Source organism: Ambystoma mexicanum, chromosome 8 (genome assembly GCF_040938575.1).
Source record: "Ambystoma mexicanum isolate Mex_15411 chromosome 8, UKY_AmexF1_1, whole genome shotgun sequence".
NCBI classification, from domain to species: domain Eukaryota; kingdom Metazoa; phylum Chordata; class Amphibia; order Caudata; family Ambystomatidae; genus Ambystoma; species Ambystoma mexicanum.
The window spans coordinates 495,025,946-495,047,295 of NC_090929.1; the positions used below are offsets into that span (position 1 = coordinate 495,025,946).

The following is a 21,350-nucleotide window of genomic DNA, read 5'->3' on the forward strand; positions in this document are numbered from 1 at the left end:
AAAAGGCAGGCAGGGCGAAATCATATTGATTCTCTGAAGGATGCCAATGGGAAATCTATCAACTCAGAGGGAGGGAAACTCCAAATTATAGAAAAAGATTTTAGGGAGCACTCAGCTCTGTTTCAGACAGACCTGAAACTAGCCCAGGAATTCATACAGAAGGCACATTTGCCTCGGGTGACTCAGGAGTCCTTGGATCGCTTAGAGGAACCTATTACACTTATGGAAACAGAGCTCGCAATTTGTTCCCTTCCGTCTGGGAAGGCCCCAGGCCCAGACCTCACGAACAGGTTTCTCTAAAACCTTTAGCACTGTGTATTGGCCCCTTATTTGACTAAATTATTTAATATTATTTGGGCCGTGGGCTCGGTGTCTAAATCTATGGCAGAATCTGCAACCACCTTGATTTTGGTTCACCTCGACAGAGAAGCCCATATAAGGACGACTTCTTCCTATGAATCACATAAAAAACACAACAGAGAGAAACATACAAACTGGTATTTTTTGCCATTCAAAAAAGTGTCAGACACACCTCGAGTGGGGACTTTTGTTTCGTTCTGTATAACAAAATTGTTGACTAAGTCACCTACCAATTACTAACACCACTTTGAGGGTTTAGCACAAACACTTTTTTGAATGGCAAAAAATACCAGTTTGTATGTTTCTCTCTGTTGTGTTTTTTATGTGATTCATTGTTAAGTTTTTACTTGAATGGGCTTCATCCTTCCTGTCCATTTTTTTACCATGTGCAACATAATAAAATTACATTTAAACTTTTGTTAATTCCGACTATCGTCTGTATAATATTCTCAAGACGATATTTAGCCTTGCTCACCTGAGGTGCCATTTGAATCTCCCAGCCTAATACCACATGCGCAGGTAGTTTGTTGTGGACCCTGGTTGTCTGAGTGTCTAGGCAATAATGTTTTGTAAAGGTGTATACAGAACCCAGGTTGCCGCCTTGCAAATGGACTCTAGGGGAACATTTGCAATGAATGCTATGGAAGCCCCAGTGCCCCGAGTAGTGTGTGCTCTAGGCTTGAAGGGCAGTTCTCTCTTAGCAGGAGTATACCAGTGTGATGCACTTAACAAGAGTAGGACACTCTTTGACCTCTAATGAAGTTTGCCTGACAGGGGCCACGTTCTGCCAGTAAAGACTTTAGCTCAGGTTGAACTTTAGGATCAACCTTTCCAACAGGGGGAAGGTCTTCTTCCAGCTCTGAATCTTCAGACCTCAGGAGCCAGGCTGCCAAGTTCAGAGTTTGCAGGCATGGGTGTAGCGTCTCCCCTCTGTCATGAGACAACATGTTGTATGGACATGGTAGTATCACAGGGCGGGAGAGGGAGATTTCCATCAGATGCGAGAACCAGGGTTGGTGGGCCCAACAGTTATCATTGTAACTGGTTCCTGGTGCATCTTGTGCCCAATCTTGTTGAGCAGGGGAGTCGGGGGCGGGGGGGCGGTGGGGGTTAGGGGCGGGAGGCTTAGACAAATTTCCCTGACCATGTTATCCAGAGTCCGTTCCCTTTGGAGCGGTTCTGGTGGTATCTGGAGGCGTAGTCTTGGCATTGGGCGTTCTCCTGAGTTGCGAGCAAGTCGATCTCTAGGAAGCCCCATTCTGCGAAGACGTTGGAGACTATGTCTTCGTGTAGATGACATTCATACTCTAAAGGCAGTGGGAAATCTCTGCTGTGCATGTCCGCTAGAAGATTGAGTTCTCCTGGGACGTGTTGGGACAGGAGGAACATCTTGTGTTTGAGAGCCCACATCCAAATGTTCTGGGACAGCTTGGATAGCCCTGGAGAGTGTGCCCCCACTGTTCATTTAAGTAGTACATGGATGTGGTGCTGTCTGTAAGTATCAGAACTGTTTTCCCCTGTAGCTGTGTCTGAAAGCCCTTCAGGGCTTTGAATACTGCCAATAGCTCCAACAGGTTTATACGGTTGGATGCTACTTGTGGGGACCACACTCCATGCACTGTCTGGTGAAGCAGGTGAGCCCCCCCCCACCCCGTGAGAGATGAGTCTGTCGTGAGAGTGGCTTCCATTGCGGGGGTGGTGAAGGACTTTCCCTTCAAGAGGTTTTCCCTCGACCACCACTGCAGAGAGAACGAGGGCTGGCGAGACAACTACCAGATCTTCCCATTGTCCGCTGGCCTGACACCACTGGCTGTTGAGCCACTCTTGCATGGGACGCATGCGCACGTGCGGAACCAAGTATATGCATGACGCCATCATACCTAGCAGCCGCATAATCCTTGCGTATAGTCACCTCTCGACTGGCCACATATTGAGGGATCTGAAAAAGCATGTTCTGAATCCTCTCGGAGGGGAAGACGAGGCCGTCCTTGATCTGAATTAGAGCCCCCAGAAATTGTTTTACTTGACTGGGGACTAGACTGGACGACTTCTCATTGATAGAGAATCCCAGACTGAACCGAAGGTCTACGGTCTTCTGGGTGTTCAAAACGCATGTATCGTAAGAGTTCCCTGTTACGAGCCAGTCGTCGAGGTAAGGGTAAACTGGGACAGATAGAGCAGGTGTGCTGCCACTACTGCCAGGACCTTTGTAAACACCCTTGACGCTGAGGCAATGCCGAAGGGGAGCACCTTGAATTGGTAGTGTCTGTCCTCTATCATGAACCTTAGATATTTCCTATGCGCTGGCAACATTGAAATATGAAAGTATGCATCTTTCAAGTCCAGTGTTGCCATGTGGTCCCCCTGTTTCAACAATGGGATCACTTCATTTAGCGTTACCATACAAAACTTTTGAGGTTTTATAAATTTGTTCGCTGGGCGCAAGTCTAGAACAGGGCGCATGGTGAGGTCCTTTTTGGATACAAGGAAGTACACTGAATAAATACCCTTGTTTACCTGAAGAATGGGGACAGCTTCTATGGTGTCCTTTCCAAGAAGCGCTTCCACCTCTTAAACCAGGATCTGCAGATGGTCTGGCGTAAGGCGTCGTGATCGTGGCTGTCTGAACTGTGGTGGTCGGGCGAATTCTATGCAGTACCTGTGGGTGACTGTCTTTATGACCCACTGGTCTGAAGTTATCCCCTCCCATGCCACAAGGAAAGATGTTAAACGCCCACCGACCAGGGTGACATGGGAAGGGACCTGGATCCGTTGGTCATTTCTGACCAGAGGCTGTGGTTCCTCTGCGGTTGGGGCCTCTGCAATTGCCGCGTCGTTGACCCCTAGGTGGGTAGTTGGCAGGGCTTCCGGATGCTTGTCCAGATTTCCAGTTTCCCGTATTGTAGTTTTGACTTGCACGAGATTGGCCTCGAAAGGACCGACGAGAACCACCTCCCCTCTGGGGGGATGGGGTGGAGCTTCTGTGTTATTTGTTTTAAAGATTTAAGAGTCTCATGCTCTTTCTAGGCCGTCTACAGAGCATCGTCAACCGCTTTACCGAAGAGATGAACAAGTTACTCTTACCTGGTAACGTTCTTTCGATGGGATGGTCCGACGACGTATTCCATATCTATGACAGTAATCGGCACAGTTGTGGTGATTACTGTCATAGATATGGAATACGTCGGAGGACCCAATCCCCTCGAATGGTCTCTTCTATAGGTTTGTTAATAAGAGCGGCCTGTGTTTCAGGCTTGAAACCCGAGTTGCGGAGCCAAGCATGCCGCTTGAGTAGTGTGCCCTGGGCCAGGGACCTGCCTGCCATCTCTGCAGTGTCCAGAGTGTTTTTAATTATATTTTGATTTACCTGCCTGCCCTCGACCACAATGGTGAGTAGTCTGGACCTAGAGGGTTCAGGAACCTTCTGGAGACCTTCTCGTACAAGGTTCCATTGTGCGTCTGCATAACTGGCAAGCAACGTAGTGTTTGCTTTGAGTGTGGTGAACGCAGCTGCCGAGGTAACACGTTTACCTAAGGCGTACAACCTTTTAGATTCCTTATCCGGAGATGACTCTCCTGTAGCAAGGGGTACCCCTGCCGGTTTCCGGGTGGTAGTGACTACCAAGAAGTCAGGTGTGGCATGGCCTTTAATATATTGAGGGTCAGTAGGAAATGGCTGAAATAGTTTCTCCACTCTTGGTTTCACTGCCCGGGTCTGTTTTGGCGTGGCCAGGGAGGGGGCCAACCTTCTTTTAATAGAGTTCAGGGAGGAATGGCTTGGCTTGAGGGGGGTTTCTCTTTGAGAATGTCCTCCACAAAATCTTGTTCAGGTACCGCCTCCTAGGTGGTGATCTTAAAGTGCTCTGCTGCCTTCCTTAAGTTGGCATTGAAAGCCATTTGATCGTCCACAGGCGAGGCCTGGCGGGCCGGTGTGGAAGGAGGGGAATCCAGGCATAGGACATCAGTGTCCTGATCTTGCGTTGGGAGCGCCCATGGCTCTGTCTCCACTTACAGGGTCTCCTCCCAGTTGCCCATGGCATCCGCCTGGTCATCAGTGTAGTCTTGCAGGAAGGAGGGGTCTTCTTCCTCGTCATAGATGTCTTGGTAAGTGTCCAATTAGACCACATCTTCATGGGGGACAGAAGCAGAAGGGTCTTGAGAGTCAAGATTTCCAGGGAAACGTGAAGCCGACACCAAAAGAGGGTCTTCACGAGATCTCTTAGGGGAAGGATGCTCTGAACGCGAGACAATCCTTTATGGGAGGTCCATGCATCCTTCAAACTTTTCCCTGGTCCACTTAGATGCACCAGAAGGGGCAAAAAAGGTGGAAAAACGTCCTCGTAGGTTTCGCGAGTACTGGGGTGCCATGGAATGTCTTTAGACCTGTCCGCGGTACGCTCCATGCGTTTCGACAGTTAATTAGGCGTCAGCCCAATCGCCAAAGTAATCCTCGCAAGACTGTCCTCAATCTCCGCTGAATCGGTGTGAGTCAACGGGTCAGCGGTAGATTTACTGCGGCACCAGAGGGCCTAGCGGTAGATTTTTTGCCTGCGGAAAGGCTAGGGGGGACTAGGAGTAGGTTTTGGGCCTCCTGAGGCCTTAGGGGCCGCCGGAGCGTTGGATGATTGCGCTTCGGCATCCAAACCCGATTTAGAAGTGGCGCCCTTAACTTTGGAGTGCCCAGTCGCAAGACGCTGCTGCGGATGCAGGGAAGGCTGCTGATCTACGAGATCAGAGGATTCTGTCTAAATTATCGGCGGTCCTGTTGGCGCTTTTACCCGTTTCGGCGGAACCGTCGAAACCGGTGATCGGGTTGTGTGCTTAGTGTGTGGTTTCTTTGCACCCTTGTCGCCGGGTGTTGTCCCCAAAGCGAGACTTGTCAGGCCTAGAGGGGTCGGGGATGGGCGTGGCAGACCTAGAAGCGTCCGCCTCAAGGTCTATAACATTTGACACGGATGTCTGGTCATCATCAGTGCCCCCGTCACTTTCGGCAGGTGTGGCGGTTTGGGAAGAGGATCCAGCCTGCGAACATGCCATACGCGGCCCACCGCTTTACACGGCGCTCCTTAAGGGTCTTAGGCCGAAGGAGTCTACAGGCTGCACACCGCTTCTCGTTGTATTCTAGGGGTAGACAAGAATTACACGTACTGTGCTCGTCTTTGCATGGGTATCTGACCCTACACTTAGGGCAGAACCTAAATGGTGACCTTTCCATAGCAAAAGGTATAGACAAAGATGACCAGACCTAGAGGGCAAAGAGGGGGAAAGAGGAGAGACATAACGAAAGATATGGCCACCCCGACCCCACTCTCCCTACTGTGTAGGTTGGCCAGAGGGCCCAGCCATGTGGATGGCTCAGCCGGCCGATCTTAGGCGCCGAAATCCACCACCGTAGAAACTTCCCGCAGTCTTTGCCGAAGTTGCTTGAATCGCTGTCGAAATGACTTATGGGGAAATAACCGACTAAGTCGGTATAAAGATAAACAATGTCTCTTATGAAGAGCTCCGCTATAGGGCGACCAGTGACCTGGGCTGGAAAAAAACAATCTGAGTGACCTCGGCGCATGAGGGATTTTGGGTATACTACACATCCCGATAGGGATAGTGTTACAGACACGCCTATGCCGACTTCTCCGTTTGGTCCCCGAAAGACAAGATGCAAAACTCTGCGGTCACCACTTGATGTCAGACTATATGCACAGAATGTGATTCTAAGCAGATTAACAAGCATCAGAATTATTTTATGGCCCACTACATGCAAGCCATGTAGAAAAACTGGAGTAACTTACAAGTTCTCAACTGCCTACCATCCCCAGACCAATGGGTTGGTAGAGAGGTTTAACTGTACTATGAAGAGCACGATAGGTGCTTTAGAAGAATCCCTTCCAAGAAAGTGGGACCTTCTACTGCCATGCCTTCTTTTTGCTTATAGAGAAGTTCCTCAGGAGGGAGTTGGATTTAGTCCCTTTGAGCTCCTCTATGGTCATCCAGTTAGAGGTTGATTGACCCCAATTAAGGAGGGGTTGGAGAGTGCTCCTTCCCCCAAGCAAGTGAGAGTCACTGACTATGTGTTAGGTCTCCGGAGGAGAATGACACACAATGACAGAAGCTTCTGATAACTTGAAAGCAGGTCAGGCTCTGGTGAAGCATTGGCATTACCAGAAGGCCAACATGGTTGAGTTTGCTCAAGACCAGCACATTCTAGTTATGGTACCTACAAGGCAGAGGGCCTTGCAGGACACATGGATTGGACCCTTCATGGTTGTGGGAAAACGTGGAGAGGTCAAGTATTTGGTGGACTTAGGCAATCCTAAGGCGGCCCTCAGGGTCTTTCACACCAACCGTCTCAAAGCCTAGGTCTCTAGACCAGAAGAAGGAACAAGTTACTTACCTGTAACTGTTGTTCTCCAGCATGGGTCTGGCATGGATTCACATGCTCATGAATATTACCCGTCGTCAGGCTGGGAATCCTCGGTAAAGAAAAAACCAGTATCAGTTTCATTTCTGATCTGTCTTTCGTAGTAATAACCAATCACTGGTCTCTGCGTCATACTGACCACAGCCAATGACTGCCCTCTACCTAAGCACCGCCTCTGGCAGCCATCTTCAGATTTGGAAGCACGTGAAGTGGCAGTATGACCAAGTGAAGAGCCGCAGAGGGGTAGGCGGGAGGGTTCGCATGTGAATCCATGCCAGACCCATGCTGGAGAACAACAGTTACAGGTAAGTAACTTGTTCCTTCTCCAGCATGGGGTCTGGCATGGATTCACATGCTCATGAATAAAGAATACATAGCAGTACACACATGCACAACCACGGGTGGTGGCAAAGGCTCAACATTAAGCATTACATCAAACTCAACATTAAGCATCTTACCTCCTCACCAGGCTCACCTCAGGCGAACAGGTTGCGCAGCACTGCTTGGCCGACCCTGGACTCCTCCCTGGAATCCCGATCGACGCAGTAGAATTTCGTGAAGGTGTGCGTCGACCTCCACGTAGCAGCCCTGCATATGTCCAGCAGGGGCACACCAGAAAGGAACGCCGTGGTAGCTGCGATCGCTCTGGTGGAATGGGCTCTCGGACGGCCAGGCAGCGGTCGGTTTGCCAACCGATGACAGTACATGATACAGCCGGAGAGCCATCTGGAAATGGAAGCCTTCGAGAGAGCCTTCCCCTGATTGACAGGTCCAAAGTTCACAAAGAGTTGTGACGTCTTCCGAAAACACTTCGTGCGGTCCACGTAGAACTTCAGCGCTCTAGCCACATCCAGCGAGTGCAAAGTCCTCTCAGCCGGCGACGAAGGCGACGGGAAGAACACAGGCAACACCAAGGGTTCGTTGAGATGGAAGTCCGACGGTACCTTGGGCATGAAGGAGGGGTGCGTCCTGAGCACTACCCTCGTGTCGTGAAAATTCAAGAACGGGGCCTTGCAGGAAAGGGCCTGGATCTCTCCCACCCGTCGTGCGGAGGTGATGGCCACAAGAAACGCTGTTTTCCACGACAGAAACTTCAACGGGGCCGAGTGCAGAGGCTCGAACGGAGGTCCCATGAGCTTGGTCAGCACCACGTTGAGCTCCCACGCCGGGGCCGGAGCCTTCACCGGCGGGAACGATCTGAACAGTCCCTTCATGAACTCTTTCAACAGACGATGAGACCACAAGGACGTCCGCCCCGTGGTTCTGGTGTATTGGGAGATCGCAGCAAGATGAATCTTGATGGACGCGTGTGCCAGTCCAGCTTTGGCCAGCGTCAGCAGGTACGGCAGTACCTGGGGAGCCATAATCCGTAGAGGGTTAATCTTCTGTGCGTGGCACCAGACAGAGAACCTCTTCCATTTGTGTCCGTAGCATTTAAGAGTCGAGGACGCCCTGGCCTTTGCAAGAACCTCTCTGCAGTCGGCCGGTATGTCGTATCCTCCAAACTCTAGCGCTGCAGGAGCCAGGCCTGCAAGTTCAGCGATTTCGGGTCGTGGTGGAGGATGGCGCCTCCTTCCCTGGAGAGTAGATCCGCGTCCACCGGCAGCTTGATTGGCGGGGACGCTGACAAGTCCAGAAGATCCGGGAACCATATCTGCCTCGGCCACGCAGGTGCGACGAGGATCATCCTGCACCGTGACCTCTTGAGCTGGTTGACGAGCCGGATTAGCAGCGGCAAAGGAGGGAACGCGTAGAGGAACAGGCCCTCCCAGGGGAACGAGAAAGCATCGCCCATGCTCCTCGCCTGGGGAAACCTGCTGGCGAACCTCCGGCACTTGGAGTTCGTCGCCGTCGCGAACAGGTCGATCTGGGGTGTGCCCCACCGTCGGAAGAGGCGATCCACTAGATCCTGCCGTAGTTCCCACTCGTGGCACGAGCGCAGCTCCCTGCTGAGTGAGTCGGCGATGGTGTTTTTTATCCCTGCCAGATGAAACGGCACCAGAAACATCCTTTGGGCGACGGCCCAATGCCACAGGTCCTGCGCCTCCTTGGACAGCGCTGGGGACCTGGTTCCGCCCTGTTTCCTGATGTAAAACATGGTGGTGGTGTTGTCGGTGAAGATCCTCACCACCTTGCCCTTGAGGGACGGAAGGAAGGACCTGAGGGCCGAGAACACTGCACGGAGCTCCAGGACGTTGATATGGAGGGACTTCTCCGTCGGGAGCCAAAGGCCTCTCGCGTGCAGGTTTTCGGTGTGTGCTCCCCACCCTTCCAGGGAGGCATCCGTGGTCACTGTCTCCTGGTGGTCTGGGGTCTGGAAGTCCATGCCCACCGTCAGATGCGTGCGGTTGCCCCACCACCGGACCGCTCGGCGGAAACTCTCGTCGAGTGTGATCCTCTCCTCGAAGCCGCCCGTCGTTTGGATCCAGCGCGCGTCCAGGAACTCCTGCAACGGGCGCATCGGGAGCCTGCATATGGGAATGAGGTAGATGCAAGAAGACATCATTCCGAGGAGGGACTTGATGGACCTCACCTTGGCCGCGTCGGAAACCAACATCCGCTGTACCTTGCCCAGGATGGAACTGGTCCTCAGGTCCGTGAGAAGTTGGACGGTCCTTGCCGTGTGCTCCACGGCGAGCTCCCTCATCTTGGCTCGGATGAGCCAGTCGTCCAGGTAGGGGTAGACGTGGATCCCCTCGCGGCGCAGCTGCGCCGCCACCGGTGCAAGGCACTTGGTGAATACCCTGGGTGCCGACGGTAGTCCGAAGGGGAGGGCTTTGAACTGGTAGTGACGCCCTTGGACCACAAACCTGAGGAATTTTCGGTGCCCCTTTAGGATGGGAATATGGAAGTAGGCATCCTCCAAATCCAACGACGACAGGAAGTCTCCTTCCTCCAGCTGCCCCAGGACGTGCTGGAGGGTGACCATCCGGAACTTCTGCGCCTTGATGAACTTGTTCAGACGTCGCAGGTCTAGGATGGGGCGCCATCCTCCCGTCTTCTTCTTCACGAGGAAGTATCTCGAGTAAACTCCGGAGCCCCGAAGCCTCTTTGGGACGAGTTTGATGGCGCCCTTCCTGAGCATCGCCTTTACCTCCAGGAGAAGCTGAGGGACGTGAAGCTCTTTCCTGGCCACGGGGGGGGGGACGCGCGGGCACCTTCTTTGAAACTCGAGCGCGTGGCCCCGGGCTAAGGCGTCCAGCACCCAACGGTCGGTGGAGATGGACTCCCACACGCTGACGAAGCTCGCCAGCCGGCCTCCCACCGGGGTGCTTCGGTGGGGGCCCGACCCACGGCCGGTTCAATCCTGTTTCAACGAGGCTTTGCCGCCTTGACCTCCTTGGCGACGACGGCGGAGTCCGCCAGACTTGCCTCGTCCTCTGTAGGCCTCCTGAGACGACGAGCGGGCCGCTTGACGGTAGGTGGAGAAACCGCCGCCGGAACCTTTGGAGGCGCCCTTGCCTCCGCTGCTCCGAAAGGGCGTCCGTCGTTGCTGCAGAACCCCAAGGGCCCGGGCCGTCTCAGTGTCCGCTTTAATGGCCTGAAGGGAATCGTCCACTGTTTTCCCAAACAGGTTGTTCCCATCGAACGGCATGTCCAGGACTCTGGTCTGTACGTCTTGGCGGAAGTCCGTAGCCTTGAGCCATCCACGCCGCCTAAGGCACACGCCGTTGCCCAACTGGCGGAACCCAGTGTCGGCGATGTCCGTCGCAATAGTGATGGCGTGGTCCGACGCCACCTCACCTTCCTGTAGGATCTCCAGGGCATCTGCCCTCTTGTCGTCCGGTAGGAAGTCCAGCAGGGGAGCCAGTTTGTACCATAGCTCCCTGTCGTAGCGGGCCACGATAGCCAAGGCGTTGGCCGCTTTAATCGTCGTCGCTGCAGACGAGATGACCCTGCGTCCCATAGCGTCCAATTTCTTTCCCTCGCCGTCCGGTGGGGAAGTCGATGTGGAGGCCGCACCCCCCCCGCTTTCTTCCTGGCTGCCGCGGAGACGACGGAGTCCGGGGTAGGCTGCGCCCGGAGGCACAGGGGGGCCGCGTCCGGGACCCGGTACTTCTTCTCGTACCGGTCTCTTCTAGCTGGCGTCGTGGAAGGGTTCTTGAGGAGGGCGAGGCCCTCATCCCAAATGTCGTCCATTAGAGGCACCGCGAGGACCGTCTTCCTCTTGGCCTCGCGCCGTTGATAAAGGAATCCTTCCTTTTTCTTCTCCTCAGGGCAGAGTTGGAAAAGCTCGGACGCCCTGGCGATCATGGAGTGGAACGATCCAATCTCGTCGGGCGGAGAAGCCCTGGTGGGAGGTGACGACGGTAGATCCTCGTATACCTCGTCGTCCGTACCCGTCGCTGCCGTGTCAGTCCCCGTATCATCCCCTCGGGTGGACGGGGAGGAGGGCTGGACGGGGCGCGACGGTTGAAAAGGAGGTGGAGGGTGAATCCTTCTTTTCTTGGGCGGGGGAACACCAGAAGGTCCCGGTTCAGGATCCCCCGACGGGAGAGGTTCCTCCGTCGGCAACTGTAGTCTCGTCCTTATCTCTGAGCATAAGGACTGTATAGCCAACAAAATGGGCGCCGAGTTGTCTTGCGGCGCTGGCAGAGGGGAATCCGACGGGCGATCAGGGGCCCCGTCGGCACCCTCGACGATGTCGTCGTCACCTGCGTCGGGATCCATCCCGACGGGCCGGTCTTCTTCCACGCCAAGGCCCTGGCTTAAGACCTCGATCAGCTCTTCCTCTGAGGCCGAATCTACGACGACGCCCTGCCCCCCCTTTTTCTTCCCCGCCGGGGATTTCACGGGGGTCCTATCGATGGGCACAAAAGAGGACTCCCTCCGAGGTGGCAGGGAGACTCTGAGCCCCGAGGTCGCCACCACTGGTGTAGCCTCCACAGGCTGAGCCAGGGCCGCCGCGACAGTATCGATAGAGGGCTTGGCCGGATGGATTAAGGCCTTCACCACCTTAGGTGCGCTCACCGCCTTATCCTTGAGGGGGGGACACTGCCTCGCTCCCCCTCCGATGGGGCCTTTGAGCTCGACCGGGGCCTCTCCAGGAGCTTCGCCGGGTGCTCGCCCTTCCTCTTACCCGACCCAGAGCGTTGGCTCGTGGCTGAAGGTGCCGGGGAGGGTGCGCCCTGCCTGGCGCCCGTAGAGCCCGACCGTTCGGCGCTCCCGGTGCCAGCGGACTCGCGGTGCTTGGCCTTGTGTTGGACCCCCGTCGCCGGGGCGTCCTCAAAGGTCTTAGAAGCCCGCTCGGATTTCTTCCTCTTCTTCTCGCCTGACGGGCTCTTCCCTTCCAGCCAGTTGGCGAGACGTTGATGGCGGTCCTTCATGGTCCCCTCCGACATGTTGCCGCAAAACGCACAGTCCTTCTCCACGTGCGTCTTGTCCTCATGTAAGCAGTAGAGACAAAAGGAGTGTTCGTCCTCCTTAAGACGTTCTGGAGCTGGCATCCAGGGCAGATCCTGAACAGCTTTCCGGGCGTCGAGCTTCCCTTCTCCTGGGCCATGTCCGGGCCTGAGAAACTTCTGGAGTCCTCCAAAAGCGTAGCTCGACGAAATCTTCACCCTTGAGGGGCGCAGACGAATCCGACACGGGTCCCCGTTGATCGGATGGAGAGTCGGTGGAGCTTGAGGCTCTTTTGACCGAAAAAGCGAAGTTTTTGAGAAAAAACGTGAAAAAAATAGCACTAACGCTCGAGAGCAATAGCACGAGGATCCCAACACATGAACGTGCGGTAAAAATCTGAAGATGGCTGCCAGAGGCGGTGCTTAGGTAGAGGGCAGTCATTGGCTGTGGTCAGTATGACGCAGAGACCAGTGATTGGTTATTACTACGAAAGACAGATCAGAAACGAAACTGATACTGGTTTTTTCTTTACCGAGGATTCCCAGCCTGACGACGGGGAATATTCATGAGCATGTGAATCCATGCCAGACCCCATGCTGGAGAACAAACAAGTTACTTACCAACTGATAACGTTCTTTCGGTTGGATGTTCCTCCAACGTATTCCTCATCTTAGATGTATTCCATCCAGCTTTGTTGCTCTTCGGAAATTTTTTTCGGCAGAGGGCGCCGTGCGTCGATGTTGTCGAGTCGATGGTCCCTCGAAGGCCTCCATCGAGGGTGACGTCATCGGGTGTATAAGTAGCACACGCGGCGCCCGTTGGCCTCAGTTCTGTTTTTCCCCTTTTTTTATCTTTGATCTTGTACTGTGTATATTGTGCCGGCAGACAGTTATGAGCCTTGTGAGATTTGAGATGGCAATAACCTGGAAAAATCTACAGAGGGGTAGGACCGGAAGGGCGATGAGGAATACGTTGGAGGAACATCCAATCGAAAGAACGTTACCAGTTGGTAAGTAACTTGTTCTTCGAGTGGATTGTGTCCTCCAACGTATTCCTCATCTTAGATAGACTCCCAAAGCAGTATGGACAAGTCCTCTGGAGGAGAGGGTAGATTTTTCGATACTCTTAGATGGCGGAGTATAGTACTGCTTTTCCAAAAGTTAGCTCCCTAGACTGGGAAGCATCCAGGTTATAGAATTTTGAGAAGGTGTGTAGCGAAGACCAAGATGCTGCTTCGCAAATGGATCTTATTGGAACACCTCTTTGAAGGGCCGTAGAGGAGGCGATGCCTCTGGTGGAATGAGCCCTTAACCCTTCCGGAGGGTCTTTGTGAGCTAGCCTGTAGCATTCTGAAATGCAAAGCACAATCCAGCGTGAAATTGTCTGTTTTGTCACCGATTGACCCAGTTTCCTTCCTGTGTAACCTATAAACAGCTGGTTGTCCACTCTAAGTCTGGAAAGTCTAGAGATGTAAAAGCTTAAAGCTCTTTTCGGATCCAACCTGTGTAATCTTTCTTCCTCCTTCGAAGGATGGGGTGGAGGATAGAATGCGGATAAAACAATTTTCTGACATAAATGAAAATCAGATATTACTTTCGGTAAAAATGATGGTTTTACCCTCAACACAACTCTGTCCTTATGGAACACAGTATAGGGTGGCCCAGAAGACAGTGCCTGCAATTCGCTCTTCTTGCTGATGTTGGAGCAACCAAGAAGGCTGTTTTCCATGTTAGTAATCTTAATGGACACATGTGCATACGCTCAAAAGGAGCACACATTAATAATTTTAGGACTAAATCTAGATCCCAAATCGGTACTTGAAATGGGTGAGGAGGAAACACATTAGGGAGTCCTTTTAAGAATTGTATTATCAAAGGAATTTTGAAGTAGGAGCATTCTTCCGATGAGTGCTTGAAAATGGAAAGCGCCGCAAGGTAACCTTTTATTGTTCCGATATTCAGAAGGTTCCAATCCCTGCATTCAGAAGGTTCCAATCCCTGTATCTCAGCCTTTCAGATACCAAGCATGAAGGATGAGTGTTTTGACCTCTGGATGGAGAACCTGACCATCCATTTGAGAGCGAAGGTTCTCCCTCTGAGGAAGACGTACTGGAGGACAGATGGACATGTCTAGAAGGTCCAGGTACCACGTTCTCCTGGCCCAATCCAGGGCAATAAGGATCATGCGGCTCTGAAACCTTCTCAGCCTCCTGATGACCTGAGGAATGACGGGAATCGGAGGGAACGCATACAATAGTGGGAAATTCCACTCCACCACGAACGCGTCCCCCAGGGCTCCTCTCGGGGGAAATTCCCTTGAGCAATACCTTTCGCATTTTCGGTTGATTCCAGTTGCAAACAGGTCTACTTGAGGGGTTCCCCAAAGGGCGAAGATCTCTTGAATGACTTCCTGAGCCAGTTCCCATTCGTGGGATACCGTGCTCTGCCTGCTTAGAGCATCTGCCGTCATATTCTCTTCCACGGCGAGATTAATTGCCATTAAAGAGTTTCCCTCCTGAATCGCCCAATACCAGAGCTGCATTGCCTCTCTGTACAGGGGTAGTGACCCCACACCACCTCTTTTGTTTAGGTAGTGCATGGCCACTGTGTTGTCCATCATTATCAGGACATTCTTTCCCCTGACAGATGGCAGGAAGGCCTTCAGCGCTAGTCTGATTGCCCTCAGCTCTAAAAGGTTGATATGTAGTTTGGAATCCGATGGAGACCAGCGACCGCTGATTGTCAAATCGTCGGCATGAGCTCCCCACCCCAGGAGTGAGGCGTCCGTCACTACTGTGATCTCCAGCCATTGTTGCCAAAAAGTTTCTCCTTTTAGGATGTTCTCTGCACAGGTCCACCAAAGAAGGTCTTGTCTGACCTTGTTCGGAATCTGAAGAAGATCCGTCATTTGACCCGAGAACTGGGACCACTGAGTCTTTAGGGCCCATTGAAGGGATCTCATCCTCAAGTGTGCCTCTGGCACCAGAAAGATGCAGAATGCCATGAGGCCGAGCAACCTTAAAAAATCGTAAGCCTGGAGATTTTGGAATTTGGAAACCATCTGAAGAATGTCTTGAGCCCTTGACTTTGGAGGCAAGCTCTTTCCCAAGGACGTGTCTAATACAGCTCCTATGTACTGAATCTGTTGGGAAGGTGTCATCTGTGACTTCTTGAAATTGAGGGAGAAGCACAGTTTGTGGAGGAAGTGGCAGGTGACTGTCAGATGATCCAGTGCTTGCTCGGAAGAACGCGCTCTGATCAACCAATCGTCCAGGTAGGGGTAGACATGAATCCCCCTCTCCCGAGGTGCGCTGCCACCATTACCATTAACTTGGTGAAGACCCTCAGGGCGGAGGTCAACCCAAATGGCAGGACTCGAAAATGATTATGTGAGTCACCAACTACGAACCTCAGGTATTTCCTGTGTTTGAGATGAATCGGCACATGAAAATAAGCATCCTGGAGGTCCAATGACACCAACCAGTCCTGAAGTTGAAGGGCCTGAAGGATCTGAGAAAGGGTAACCATCTTGAACTTGTCCTTTCTGAGGAACCTGTTCAAGTTTCTTAAGTCCAAGATGGGTCTCAGTCCTCTGTTCTTTTTGGGGATCAAAAAATACGAGGAGTACCATCCCTTGTTCCTCTCCGCTGCAGGTACTGGTTCTATAGCACCTTTCTCCAGCAGGGTTAAAACTTCCTGCTGTAGGAGCGGGTTTGAAGACTTCAACGGGTGTCTCCCTGGTGTATTGCTTTGAGGTTGCGTTAGAAAAGGAAGGCAGTAATCTTGGGCTATTATTTCTAGAGCCCAAACATCTGAAGTAATGACTCGCCGTTCTTGCAGATGCTGTGACAGTCAGCCCCCTACAGGTGTTTTGTGATGCAAGTCCTCAAAGCGGTTTTGTGGCTGATGTTGCAGCCGCTGATGGCAGAGAGGCTGCAGCTGGAGCAGCACGTTTTCCTCGTCCACCATGAGTGGCCTTTTTCTGGCCCCTTTGACTGGCCATTCCTCTCGCCTTTCCATATGGGGTGTAGTAACAATAGGATCGTCCCCTCCATCTCTGTCCTTGCACACGAAAAGGCTGAGGTTGCCTAATAGCAGCTCCTAAAGATTTGGCAGCTGCTTTTGAGTTCTGCAACCTCTCATGGCTCTTGTCAGCCTTGTTGCCAAAAAGGTGAGACCGTCAAAAGGCATGTTCAGAAAGCGGTTCCGTACGTCCTGTGCGAAACCAGACTTCCGTAACCACGCAAATCTGCGCATTACTGTGCTAGTGCCCATGGACCTGCTTACACTATCCGCAGTGTCCAATCCAGATTGAAGGGATTCCTGCATGGCTTCCTTTCCATCTCTAACGATTGCTAGGAACCCTTCCCTTTCTTCCCCTTCTGGTATGTGCTCCGCCGCCATTGAAATGCACTCCCAAAGAGTGTATGAAAATTTTGCCAAGGCACATGTGGAGTTGGCTGATTTTAATGCCATGCTCCTGGCTGAAAATACCTTCCGTGCCCAACCATCCAAACGCTTATCGTCCCTGTCTGGAGGGATAGACGGGTATGCAAGTTTGTTAGAAGCTGTGGCTGCCTGTATGACAAGACTCTCAGGAGTTGGGTGTTTGGACAGATAGCCGGGGTCACTACTGGCCGGGCGGTATTCTGAGGTGGGAGATTTATTTACCGGAGGAATAGAATCCAGAGTTTCCCAATTCTTGGCCACCCTATTTTGCAGGGCTACATGAAAGGGTGGTACTGAGTCTTCATTGGGACCATGGTCCCATATGTCTGTTAAATCATCCTGGATGAATTGGGCTGATGGTCTAGCCCATCCTAAGTAATCTACTACCTTTGTCATTAATTAACGGTATGATGGACTGGCATGCTCTCCTGGTTCTGGTCTGCCAAAGTCATTTTCAGGAGATGTGTCAATGCCACTTGCATTGTGTAATGATTCCACCAAGTCCCTCATTCTGCGTTCTTCTTAAATCAAGCATTCTGGGACATTTGGGGTGCCATATTCCAGCCCAAAAGGTACATTCTCCTCATCAGATCTCTCCTGTTCCTCAAAAATTGAGGTCAGGGATTTGAAAAACTCCTTTCTGGGGAGAGGCTTGAAAACCTTCTCTGGGAGAGGAGGAGAAAGAGGTCTAGTACCTGGCTCTGAGGACAATACAGGTTTTGTAACCTTATCCTTCTCTTTTTCTGGCTTCCCTGGCTTGGCTGGAGCCTTTGGCGGCGAGGTTTTGAGGTTGATAACGGCCTCGACGACACCGTGGTCGTCGACAGGGTCTGCTTCGAGGGCATCGAGGCGACCTTCGAAGATTTTCCCTTCGAGGTATGATGGGTCCCGGACGGCGTCGATGACCTCGAGCGGTCGACTTGAGCGTTTTCCACTCGGCGTCCTGAAAGGTTCCCTATCCTTTTTTCAATCACCCGGGCTCGATGGTGCGCGAGTGTCGGAGCGATGACGCTCCCGGCCGGCTTCCGAAGAAGGCGCGGACCGAGGCTTCGCTTTTTCAAACACCTCCATCATTTTGACCCTAAATGCTTCCCACTCTTCGGCAGACTAATGTTTCGTGGGGCATTTCATCTTTTTTGGAAACTTGTCTGACGCTGAGGTGGAGGGAGACCTGTGGTGTCGTTTCTTCAATCTTTTTGACGAAGACGACAAGCGATGGGAAATCACTACGGGACCTCAATCGATGCCTTTCGCGTCGAGGAGAATTCTCCTCACGGGATCTTGACGCTAGAGGTTTTTCGACCTACCTGTAGAGCTTTCCTCTCCTCTCTCGCGAGGCCTTCCCAGTCATCGCCTGACACTTCGTACAGGCCTCCATGTCGTGGCCTTGTCCGAGGCACCACAAACACTCTCGATGCGGGTCCGTGATCGACATTTTTGACCCGCACGGTTTGCACTTTTTGAATCCCGATTTCGGGTCGTGGTCGGCGTCGATGACGAGGACATATTTCGTTATTTTATGTTCTCACAGAACTCGAGGCGCGCCGAATGTCCGAAGCAACGTATACTGCGGAAAGACGGAACTGAGGCCAAGAGGCGCCAGGCGTGCTATTTATACACCCGATGACTTCACCCTCGACGGAGGCCTTCGAGGGACCATCGACTCGACTACATCGACGCACGGCGCCCTCTGCCGAAAAAATGTCCGAAGAGCAGCAAAGCTGGATGGAATACATCTAATATGAGGAATACGTTGGAGGACACAATCCACTCGAAGTGGGAGTTTTGCTTCTAGCCTCTGCTCAGGAGGAGAGTGAACCTCTACCTGATCTCCTCAGGGGACAACCTTTAGATGGGAAGATAGGAGTTAATCTCTCTTCTAATCAGACACTGGAACAACAGGAGGAGTGCAAATCTCTGTTAAATCAGTTTGCCCCTCTGTTTTCACTATCACCAGGCTTGACCCTCCTTGGGGCCAGCATGATTGTCATTCGAAACTATGGTTTCGAAAATTTGACTGGACACCCCCCTCGAAGCTGGTTGAATTTCCACTGCAGTTGCTGCTGGAAACCGTAGAGCCAGGGAGGGGAACACCCGTTTGTGTGTGTTGCTTTTAAGTTGGCCAAGATGTATGTCGAAACTATCACTATAAACCTCGAGGGGATGTCCAGGTGGCTTACTTTTGAGTTGGTGGGACCAATCAACTCCAAGGGAGAAGTCGTCCTTGCAGGTCTTCTCTAGTCGAGGCGCATTCAGAGCTTCAACACAGCAGCAGGGCTTCACCGGGCAAACCAACGGTCCAGGAGTTGCAGCAGGCGTCTCTTCCAAGTTCTTCTTCGGATTCCTTCATCCAGTGGTCGACTCTGCCTTCCAAGCCAAAAAGCCTAGCCTTTTATGCAGGTTTCTCCCATTCATTCAAGCCTAGCTGTCAATCTCACAGCAGGGTGGCTGTCCTTACCGGCCAGCCAGCCGCCCAATCACCTTTGGGTGCATTCCTGTAACCAAGGGGTTTAAGCACAGGGAGTTTCGGGCACCTCCCTCACTTCCTGCCCCTGCCAGACATACTGGAGCCAGAGGCGGGCTTCACTCGTGAATCCCGCCAAAGACAAAACGAACAAAGAGACCAAACCTGGTTTGGCGCTCAGAGTAAATCTCAAGAAGGACCTTCCCGACAAGAAATGGTGAAAATAGAAGACCGCGGTTAATTTTAACGAAATGGGCACTCTTGGGTTGGTTACCGTGGCTGCGAACGCAGCACGCGGTAAAAATACACAATGGTAGTAAAAAGTAAACCACTGCCACCAGCCATTAATTGCAGGAAGGGTAACAACATTTTTTACATGAGAACCTAGACAAAGGGGATACTAAGTAACCCCCTCCAGCACCCTATGGTAAGATCTTGTGTGCTGGGTCTAGAAAGTTACAAAATGTAAGTAAAGTCAATTTCACTTTACTGCTCTTGGAAACGGTAGTGTAACCAAGAGAAGGCATTTAAACTTTTGCGAAATGTAAGACTTCCCTGTGCCACTGCACTGAAAATGCTGTGCGACACAATGTAAAGATGATGCCTATGGAGTTTGTCAGACTCCAAAGTCAAAAGAAACAGAATAAATCGCATTAAAATTACCCGAGACATAAAAAGTCCTAAAGTCCAGCAAAAAGAGTTGGGGGTCTCCAAGGTAGAAGGGAATTAACACATTTCTGAGAATTCTCCATAACAGGAAGTTATTAGAGTAATTGCTCAAAATACCTAGCACCTTTTTGGTAAAAATAATATTTCATGTGACCATGTGGGTGATGGGATTCCCTTCCTTCATTTTATCAAGTACAATGCTACTTTACATAACTAGGTCAGAAATACTGCATGCTAATAACAGTACATAGTGTTTACATTCTGCAATAAAGTATGTGCCATTTTTTACTAACCAAAAACTAACTATAGCATTACAAAGCATGAATCCATTTTTCAGAAGTGCACACACCTCTGAACAAGCAGCATGAAGCCCTCCAACCAAAGATGTTTACCCATCAATGAGCGCTGGTAGCTGGCCCACTAAACACAGAACAATACTGCTAAATCGCCATGGCAGCCGCCTGCAGTCACATCCATGCAAAGCCTAGAATATGTACTCTATGCTGCCGATAACCGATGTTGACCAACACCAGGAGGTCTGCACATACCTGTTTTTTTGTCTTTGGCTCTGTAGACAACACCGTAGGTGCCTTCCTCAATCCTGTTCAAACACTGGAATTCTTCAACACTGCGACAGCCCTAGGAGAAAACAAAGACATAAGTCATTTCTTAATTGCAGATGCCCAAAGCAAAATCATTAAATGTGTGCCTCCATATGCATTCTCATTTTACCCTTTTTATGATGCATTGCAATTTCAGATTAAAACGACAATCTGTATTAATTAGGATATTGTGAAGCATAATTTGTTTAAGGCTCTATTTCTTATCAAGAGAAATAAAAGCTCAAATGGTCCAATCTAGATGAAATGCAAGTCAAATATTCCATGCAAGATGCATCAGAATAAAATGGTCTGAGAGTCAAAAGAGACAACTATCAATACCGAAGAGCCAGGCTGATAGGATTCCAAGATCTCATTTGAAAAGGCAGGCAAGAAGCACAGTTTTTAGTTTTCTAAATCACCGGTGGAGAGGGATTTTGAAAGGCCAACCCATAATGGATTCGCAGATTTCTTTAAGTTACACCAAACTCTCAATGATCGACGTGACTGAACATTTGGTCTTTACTCTTAAGAGCAGTAGACCATGCGTTAGGGCAGAGTTACATTATTTTAATTCTTTTGCCTACAACTATGAATCTACTCAAGTTTATGTTGGCTTTCTTGGATTTCTGACTTTCTTTTTGGTCTTAGAAAAGCTCCTACTGCAGTTCCCATCACTGCAACTCAAAATGGTGTGCAACCCTGTAGCAGAAGATATGGCTATCTGTTCAAGGGTTCTTTTTTAGGACCCCATTTTGGTCACAGTGTGATTCTATCACCTGTAAAAATGTTGACTAGGCTGGTGGTAGTTGTACTTTGTTGTAGCCCTTTTGATCACATTAGTATTGTAATACATTGTGAAAATGGCAGTCTCTATGTGTGGACCCCCTGAGCACCTCCACTTGCGTTTCATATATATATGTCAGTTGAGTCAAATGTATTGCGTGACTTTCGTTTCTCCCAAATGTATTTTTCATCTTGCACTGTACGAGGCTGAATATTTCCTTTTCCCTGCCTGTGAATCTGGATTTTGTCACTGCATTGATGCT

The 21,350-nt window shown here is 51.2% G+C and overlaps 1 protein-coding gene across 6 annotated transcripts in view; it reads right to left on the minus strand.

Moving 5' to 3' along the window:
- LOC138472139 (cyclin-dependent kinase 11B-like) overlaps nucleotides 1-21,350 on the minus strand; it is a 945,042-nt gene that overhangs the window by 313,336 nt on the left and 610,356 nt on the right. For all 6 annotated transcript variants that reach the window (XM_069610151.1, XM_069610152.1, XM_069610149.1 and 3 more), the window contains one exon: nucleotides 20,251-20,341. In XM_069610151.1, the coding sequence (XP_069466252.1) occupies nucleotides 20,251-20,341 (91 nt within the window). The remainder of the gene's footprint in view (nucleotides 1-20,250; nucleotides 20,342-21,350) is intronic.